General features: G+C 53.2%; 1 protein-coding gene across 1 annotated transcript; it reads right to left on the bottom strand.

Annotated features, from left to right (window-relative positions):
* Positions 1-6,254: 6,254 nt before the first annotated feature.
* On the bottom strand, positions 6,255-9,332 carry LOC109779782 (L-type lectin-domain containing receptor kinase SIT2-like). Its single transcript, XM_020338405.4, has one exon. It carries the CDS (start codon positions 8,733-8,735, stop codon positions 6,570-6,572), a length of 2,166 nt encoding a protein of 721 aa, XP_020193994.2. The 5' UTR covers positions 8,736-9,332; the 3' UTR covers positions 6,255-6,569.
* Positions 9,333-9,399: the final 67 nt, after the last annotated feature.

Below are 9,399 nucleotides of genomic sequence, written 5' to 3'. Positions count from 1 at the left end.
TCTACCAGTTTCCAAGAGTGCAATAAAATCCAACCTATGCTCGATAGACGCATCTGCAAGAAACCTTCTCTTAGACAAGTCTTTCAGACCTCTGCTATTCCAAAAGATTCCTTTCATATTTCATCATGAATTTTTTTAGTAGTACGAATCCTATCACTCCTACGCACCGCCGACGCAGGATAGATCTTCTGCTTCCACTTGCGTTTAGGCTTGTTTTGATCCTCCACCCGGTCCTCACAACCGGGCTTCGTAGACCTAACTACTGCATCATCAAAGGTATCATCCTCTACCTCTGACTCAGGACGGGATGGTGCAGATCCGCACAAAAATTATCGAGTACCCTGACCCCCAACGCATCTATCTCAGAATCATTCATAGGCCTGACCGCAGCTAAGTTACAAATCATTTCTAAAGCGCGTTCCGCTTCCAAATCCAGAATATCATTTACGGAATTAGAGATTTGACTATCATTTCTCCCTAGTGAAACTCCTAATTGACTTGCATTATTAATAATCTCATTATTAGAAAAATGCAGAATGGAATTAGAGGTGTTGACCGACATACCAGTAGTGGCCTCAATGCCACGAAGCTTGGCCGCCCTCATGGCGCACTGCTGCTGCATGTCATCAACCTCCGGGTGATCCTGGAGACGATGGCTCATCTGTCGCCCCTCAGATACCGGATCCGGAATCCCTCCGTAAGCAATGACCTCCTCCCGGGAAGCGGTCGAAACTAGAAGTGGAGAGCTCCACGGCCCCGTCGTCGTTGCCCTCGAACCGTGGCCCGGGGACGCAGGTGCGCCTGAAGAGGGAAGCGAATGGGCCTCCTGCCCGTGCTCCCCTGCCACCCCGGCCCTCTGGCTAGTGGGAATCGCTGGCACCACCGGAGGCGCAGCCACCCTAGTCGCCAGAGAAGAAAAGGGAGTCGAGGCCACCTGGCCCGGACTCCCTCCCCTAGGCCTAGCCGTCAGCATCGGCTCCGTCGCCGCGAGATGAGAAGAGGGAGCCGAGGCCACCTGCCCCGGGCCCCCTCCCCTAGGCACAGCCATCCTCAATGGCTCTGTCGCCGCTAGAGGAGAAGAAGGAGTCAAAGCCACCTGGCCCGGGCCCCCTCCCCTAGACACAGCCGTCATCAACGGCTCCATCGCCGCCAGAGGAGAAGAAGGAGCCGAGGCCACCTGCCCCGGACTCCCTCCCCTAGTCGCAACTGCCATCGTCGGCTCCGTCGCCTGAGGTGAGGCAACTATCATAGAGGGAGAAAGAGGGGCCACCTGCCCAAACTCCTCCCCCCCTCCCTCGACCAAGGTCGTCACAGGAAGAATCACCTCTGAGCCCCCAAGCGCGGGACTCACAGCAGCATCAAAATCCAGTGCAGGCAGCGAGCGCTCCAACACATCATCGGACTCCACCCGATCGCTCTAGAGTCGGGGAGGAGCAGAAGATGGCTCAAACGACCCAAATCTCAGGGAACTCATTGGCACCAAAGATGATGGTGCCGCCCCGTCCCCGGGCGTCTGAGGAACGGGCGCCGAACCGTTGGACACCTCTCGTCCAGCCTCATCCACTGGCGCCTCCTTAGCGCCCGAACTGTCATCTCCCTCGTGCATGTCAACATCAGTCCCATTGATAGCCTCAACGAAAAGATCGGCATCCTCAAACTCAATCTCAAGGTTTAAAATCTGGCCCCTATATGTCCACTTAACCACATCAGACACAAACTCAATATCCAGAACACTCACCAGCATTCGGGCCACTCCGTGAGCTCGGGTGAAGGCCATATCCACTCTCTCCGTTTTCCCGACCAAGATTCCCAAGCTAGCAACGACTCGAGCATCCTGCATCGGCTTCGAGGGAGCCCCGGAGAAACGTAACCAGACCTGAGTAAGAGGCTTACCCTGTGGCTCAACCCTCTTCCACTCATGGAACTCCAGGATGCACTCTGTGCCAGGCACCTGCACAACCCAAAACTCAGAACCCTGTGCCAATCTTCAACAGAAGGAAAGTCCACCTTAAACATATTGGCCTCGATACTGACAAGCTCCCACTGGAAGTCACCAGGAGCTAACTCCTTGAGCCTCTGCACAATCTGATTCTCAGAGACATCACCTTTGGTAACTTTCACAACCCCAGTGGTCATGCTCTGGGTCTCCTCTGGGATCTCCCTCGCACTAGGAGACTCAAAGAACATCAACTCAGCGCAATACACTCCATAAATAGTAATAGTCGGGATCTGATCACGAAAAATCGGGCATTCCCCCGAAGCATGAGCTGGCTTGCCGCAGGTATCACAGAGCTCCGCCACACACTCAGCAATAAAGTGGCCCTTCTCGCCACAACGATAACAAAGTATCTTCTCTTTCTTACGCGCCCACTTGGACGCTTTATCAGAGTCAGACCTGTCCGCAGCCTCGGCCGAGCCCGTCGCTACGGTCTCAGTCTCGGGTATCTCCGCATTGGCCGGCGCCGTCGCCACCTCCATCGCCTGACCAGACAGTGCGGGCGTCTGTCCGGGGTCCCCCCCCCCCCCACGGAGGCCGTCGGCTCGACGACAACAGGCGGAAGAGGCTGACGGTTACGAAACCGACCCCCTCTACCACCACGATAGCCACGGTATCCACCTCGCTGCCGATGGTTAGGGTCGGACGCCCCCTCAACAAAACCACCCGGAGGACCGTAAAAAGGTCTCTCAGCTGTACCATCGCTCTGCCAAGCATATCCGCGGCCACCACCCGTCGACGAGGAGCCACGGTGCTGGCCATCACCATACGCATTGTATCCATCGTCACCCCATTGTCCCCGGGGCAGTCCACTGTCACCTCCGGCACCCACGTTTTGAGGCGGTGTGCCTGCGTCTGCACCGGCCCAGGCCGCTTTTGCGGCGACCTCGCGATGTAGTGAGGTGGCGCAGCCCGAGGTTGAAGGTCGGGCGCCATTGCCTGGTTCCCTTGGGGCGGCGGCCCCGATCCTTGGGCCGTACCGCCCCGGCCCGCAGCAGCAGCCGTAGCCGAGCCCTGCGCCGGCGGTCGAGGAGCGTAGGTTGCTCCGCCTCGACCCGCCGCTGGCTGCACTACCGGGCCTGCACCGGCGGTCGAGCGCCCAGGTAGCCACCGCCGCGTCCCACAGAGCCATGCACCGCCCCGTCACCCACCGGCGGCCTAGGGCCTGGCATAGCAGGGGCACCACGCCCGGCGCCAACAGCCGGCGGCGGTGCAGCCCCGCCGAGTATTCCAAGAAATCATATACTTCATAGGTTAATTAAAACAGATTTGCTATTTCACATCTAGATGTGAAATAACTATCTCACATCTAAGTTTAGAGTCGTTGGATCATCCGTCTTTAATATTTGTGCAAAACTGATGGTCTGACTGGTGCGCTCGCTTTGAGCCTTGTCTCGCGCGTAGCACATGTCCAGGTTGTTGCTCGTACGAGGTCGGCCCGTTGTCGTGTTTTCTTTTTGTGATATTGGGCTGGCAGGCCATTTTTGTCTATAGTCCAGGCACATTTCTCTCCAGCGCCTCACATCTAGTGTGCCTTAGTTTTTTTCACCGTAGGCTGCATTTCTCTATTTTCTTTTCAAAAGTATGTGCAACGACTCAATTCTAGTTCTTCTCATTTTTGTACACTTTCATTTGACTCTTAGTATTTTTTTTGTTTGTTTCCGTTTTATTTTATTTTTTGTTTTATTTTTTCTATTTCATTATTTGCTTTCAATTATGAACTAGTTTTAAATTCATGTTTTTTTTTGTTTTTTATTTTCTCCTTTTTCCCTTTTCCCTTTCTTCTTAATTTATTTGTTTAAAATTTATGAACTTGTTTTCACTCTGTCATATGTTCACTTTGAATGTCGTGCAAATCCTGATCACGGGTTATTTTTTGTCACGCGCCCTATGTGTCGCGTCGTGTGATTGGTGTCTACATGTTGACATGTTTGTGCATGCGTCTTTTGTTGGGCCGTTTTCGTCGCGCGATCTGGGGTCTCGTTTTGGATTGGTTTGCTAATTCTCATCTAAATGAGAGTTAACAATGTTTCATCTAACTCATATATTGTTAGATGATGCACGTGTTTCTGAGTCGTGCTCGTTATCGTTGCGTCGTGTTTTCTGTTTATCCCTCGTGAAGCAGTGAGGCCTGATATAATGTTCTTTTTAGTGGGTCGTTATTATATTTTGTGTATTGGTTTTTCTCTATGGGCTTAGATTTTTCTAGAGCCATGTGCCTTTTTTCCCTCTTGTTTTTTTTGGTTTGACCGTGTAGCTAGATTTTTTGTTTCAGATTTGCTAAATCCAATCTAGATGAATTTTTAGCTCATATATGTCTATAACTGTCCAATTTGTTTGCCTTAATGTTCGTACAAACCAAAACATGAGCGTCCATGTGAGCTCGTCATTTTTTGTGCGCGTCCTCTTGTCTTGTTTATTTTTTGTCATCATGTTTTGGTCTTTCTTTCCACGTGGGCCCATATATGTCATCATTTAGGGGTTCGACAATGAAACTTATCCCCATCTTCTCACTGACTGACCTTTGATCCCTATAATTTTTGTCCCAGTTGCAAGTTCACCCTCGACTCGCAACTAGGGTCCGATCATTTTTTTGCGCAGTTGCCTGTACATCCTTGACTCGCAATTGGGACCTAACATTCTTTTGTCCCAGTTACAAGTCCACTATCGACTCGCAACTAGGGCTCGACTTTTTTTCCTAGTTGCAAGTCCATCGTCGACTTGTAAATGGGACCTGACATTTTTCTTGTCCCAGTTGCGAGTCCATCGCCGACTCGCAACTGGGGCTCGACCTTTTTTCCTAGTTGCAAGTCCATCATCGACTCGCAACTAGGGCCCGACCTTTCTTTCATCCCAGTTACAACCCCCTCGACTTGTAACTAGGACCTGACTTTTTTTGTCCCAGTTGCAAGTCCACCCTCAACTCGCAACTAGGGGTCCGACTTTTTTGTCCAAGTTGCAAGTCTACCCTCGAGTCGCAACTGGGAGCCGATATTTTTTTTCGGTTGCAATTTCACTGTTGACTCGCAACTGGGGCCGACATTTTTTTCCTCCTAATTACAAGTCCACCATCAACTCGCAACTGAGGTCCGACCTTTTTTTGTTCCAGATGGAAGTCCACCCTCGATTCGAGGCCTAACCTTTTTTGTCCTAGTTCCAGGTGCACTCTTGACTCACAAATAGGGCGAGACTTTTCTTTTGTCCAAGTTACAAGTCGACCCTCGACTCGCAACTCGGGCCCAACCTGTTTTGTCGAAGTTGCAAGTCTGTCTTTGACTTGCAACTGGGGCAAACTTTTTTTGTTCGAGTTGCAAGTCCACCCTCAACTTGCAACTAGGGTCCAACCTTTTCTGTCTGAGTTGCAAGTCCACCCTCGACTCGCAGTTGCAGCCTGATTTTTTTACAACCAGTTGCAAGTCCACTGTCGATTCGCAACTGGGGCCCGACCTTTTTGTGTCTCAGTCGCAAGTCCATCGTTGACTCGCACTGGGGCTCAACATTTTTCTTGTCCTAATTGCAAGTCCAACCTCAACTCACAACTGGGGCCCAACCTTTTTTGTCTCAGTTGCAAGTCTAAACACAACACACAACTAGGGTCTGACCTTTTTTAATCCCAATTGCGAGTCCACCCTCGACTTGCCGCTGTGGGTTCGACTTTTTTTGTCTCAATTGCAAGTCCACCCTCGACAGCAAACAAACCGTAGATGAGACGACTCAAGTAGCTAGGATATGTTTTTTGTTTTGTTTTGTTCATGTTTTCTATTTTTTTATCATTTTTCTTTATTTGTTTTTCTCTCCTTTTAATTTTTCTATTTTCAAAAATTGATCTCATTTTTTATTTTTTCTGATTATTTTTTCTTTTTTCATAAATTCACAAGATTCAATAAATGTTCCAAAATTCATAAATTTGTTCATTGTTCTAAAATTGTTCGTGTTTATCAATTTTAAAAAAAATCAAAATGTGTTCATCTCTGACATGTTTATTGGAATGAAAACTAATATTCTAGCGAGATTATCTCCGTGGTAAGAAGAGAAGAACACGAGCTGTCGTGTAGTGTGGAGTTGTAGTATGACTAGCAACAACAAGAGAAAGGGCCGCGAGTTGCTGCGTAGTGTAGTGTAGTATAGTAGTACAACTAGCAGCAACAACACGAAGGGACGCGAGCTGTCGTTTGTAGTAGTACGACGACTAGTAGCATTAGCAAAGGAGCAGCAACAGCTGTAAGCCTGTTTGTAGTAGTACTAGCAGCAATTAGCAAGGAGCAGCAACAGCGGTAAGCCTGACCCATGCGAACATGCTCTGGGTGGCCCTCTTTTTTTAGTCGTGCTTGGTGATTCTCAAAAACAAAAATGACGCTGGGCTGAACAACAACAAAAATGAAAAACAACAAACAAGTGCTAAAAAATCAACTAAGATGATGTCACATTAGATGTAAGGTATTATCTCACATCTAGATGTGACATAGACAGGCCCTAATTAAAACTATAGAAATCTCATATGTCCAGATCCAGATTCCAAACATACATTCATCAGATCAATCTTCCTAGTAACGTGTTGATCACCTTGCCCCAGTCATCGGCCGGAGAGGCCAATGTCAGACATGGTGGCGACGCTGGACGCCGACCGCCAGACCGCCCACGTGCCAAGGACGCCCTGGTGTGTCTCCATGGCCGCAAGCATGTTGACCGTCACGTACGTCGGGGGAAGCTTCGGCAACGTCGCGCTGCCGTCGAGGTACTGCATCACCTGTTTCATGCTCGGGCGTGCCGCGGGCGACGGGTGGAGGCACGTCAGCCCCAGCCGCAGCACAGTGTCCGCCTCGGCGGCGTCATACCCTGTGCCTAGCTTCGCGTCCACCGCGCGGGTGATGGTGATGGCGCCATTCCGCCAGTGCCCCAGCACCCAGTCCGCCAGCACGAAGCGGTCGTCGTCGCCGTAGACGTCCTCCTCCTCCTCCTCCTCGATGGGCCTCCGGCCGCAGGCGACCTCCAGGAGGAACGCCCCGAAGGCGAACACGTCGGAGAGGGTCGTCGCCTTGCCAGTGCGCACCAGCTCCGGCGCCAGGTACCCCATGGTGCCCACCACATGCGTGGTCTGCGGGTCCGCGCCATGGTCGTACAGTCTCGCCAGGCCGAAGTCGCCGAGCCGCCCGTTCATCTCGCCGTCCAGGAGCACGTTGCTCGCCTTGATGTCCCGGTGGATGACGACCTGCTCCCAGTCCTCGTGCATGTACAGCAGCCCGGAAGCGCCTCTGATGATCCGGAGCCTCTGCGCCCAGTCCAGAGCAGGGCCGTGCCAGTGCAGGTGTTTGTCGAGGCTACTATGTGGCATGTAATCGTATACCAGCAAGAGCTCCCCTCTGCGCCGGCAATAGCCGAGCAGCTGTACGAGGTTGCGGTGCCGGAGCCGGCCGATGCTTACCACCTCCGCGATGAACTCCCTCAACCCCTGCCTCGACTCGTGTGACACCCTCTTCACGGCGACCTCGGTACGGGACCCCGGGAGCACGCCCCTGTACACGCTCCCGAACCCTCCGGTGCCCAGCAGCCGCTTGTCCTTGAACCCGGCGGTGGCGTAGTACAGGTTCTTGAACGCGAACCGGTGCGGCCCGAACTCCACCTCCCAATCCTCGCGCAGCTCCGCGTACCTGAGCCGCCGGCGGAGCAACAAGAGGCCGACGCCGACCGCGGCGAGGACGGCTGCCGTGGTGACGATCGGCAGCGCGACGGCGAGCGTCTTCGACTGGGGCTTGGGGCCAATGCGGGGCAGCGTCGGCAGCTTGGCGTGGTCGAGCGCTGGAGCGGGGCCGTCCAGGCTGAAGCTCCAGCCGAGCACGTAGTGCTTGCACAGCACGATGCTGGACCCCGACGAGAAGCCGACGTGCGCCGTGTCGGCGACGACCATCGAGAGGTCGATCCTTGTGGTCAGGAGCGGCCTCCTGGGCCAGGGCGACCGCGCTGGGGCCAAGGCCACGGTGATCTCCGTCGCCGCAGCGTCGTAGTCCACCCACACCTGCATGGGCTCCCGGCTTGCCAGGCTCAGGTTCCGGAACGCGCCGGTGGCGTCGTCGTAGTAGCCTGCCATGGCAGCCGCCGAGGAGTTGAGGCTGTTGACGTCGACGCCGACGTGGTTGTCGTTCATGTCCGCGAACTCCGGGTTGCGCACCGTGTCAAGCTCGACGGCGAAGACGCGGTTCCGCGCGTCGCCGTTGTCGCTGCCGTTGAACAGTCCGAGGTACTGCGCCGCCATCGCCGAAGACAGGTCCCTGCTGGTCGGCGCGACGAGGAACGCGAACCCGCTCGTGCTCAGGTCGGCGAGCTCCGACACGATGGCGAACACGAAAGTGGTCGAGGAGGAGGACGTCCGGTGGAACCTGAGCGGGGCCGGGTGGAAGGCGTGGGCTAGGTTCAAGTCGGTGTCGTTGGTGAGCAGCAGCAGCCCATCCGGCGTGACGCTTGCTATGCCGTCGAGCGCCAGCCCGGCGGCGGGGAAGCCCTCGTAGGCGAACTCGACGCCGGCCACTGCCACAAGCAGCTGGGCGAGCAGCAGCAACAACAAACTTGCGAGTAGGAAGCATGGTGCCCTCGCGCTGCACGCTTGTCGCGTGGTCACCTCAACTTTGACCGCCGCACTTGTACGCAAGTCACAAGCAACACAAGGATTAGGCGTACTTAATACTTGATGTTGCATAAAGTTTAGTTTAGCCTGGGTTACTGTTGTCTGCAAGGAACCTGCCATTTGTACTGTACCTAGCTAGCAGGGAAAGATGGACACCATGATAGGAGAGCGACCTGCGCGCCATGGCGGCTTGGTTGGCAAGTGGGTGTGAGTACGTGACTGCAACGTGATGCTGACGCACATCTATTTCGCACTAAATTTCGTCAAAATTTTCCTCCTGAATTTTAGGACTGGAAATAATCAACAGAGAGATCCCTTGGCTGGCAAGTGGGTGCCACTGTATTGGATTTGTTGTTTGACAATCGTCTGAATATGATACAAGTCTTCCCGCAAAATAAATTTGTTGATACAAGTCGCAGTCGATTTATTCAACGTTTGCTCTCGCACGATTTGTGCGCCTGGCCCCTGGGCGCTGCCTTTTTCTCCGCCGGCGGCACGGGCAACCTCGTGTTCATTGATAACCACCGGTGTCGTTTCAAAAAAATAACCACCGGTGTGGATTTACACAGGGTCGGGTGTGTCACTGTCCGTCCCTTAAAAAAAAAACACACACACACACACACACAAACTTGCTCCGGAACAGTACGCGAACATGAGCAGGAGCTGGCCAATGGTGGAGGTCGCGGGTGAAGATCATGTATGATGCGCCCTGGAGATTGAATCACCCATGCGCCGCCCCTGTCACTCAAAACCCTTCAAAAAAACAGTTTTGCTAAAGCACATC

The sequence above is a fragment of the Aegilops tauschii genome, chromosome 1, assembly GCF_002575655.3.
Source record: "Aegilops tauschii subsp. strangulata cultivar AL8/78 chromosome 1, Aet v6.0, whole genome shotgun sequence".
Lineage (NCBI taxonomy): Eukaryota > Viridiplantae > Streptophyta > Magnoliopsida > Poales > Poaceae > Aegilops > Aegilops tauschii.
The sequence above is the reverse complement of the archived record's forward strand: the minus strand, read 5'-3'. Positions and strand labels throughout refer to the sequence as shown.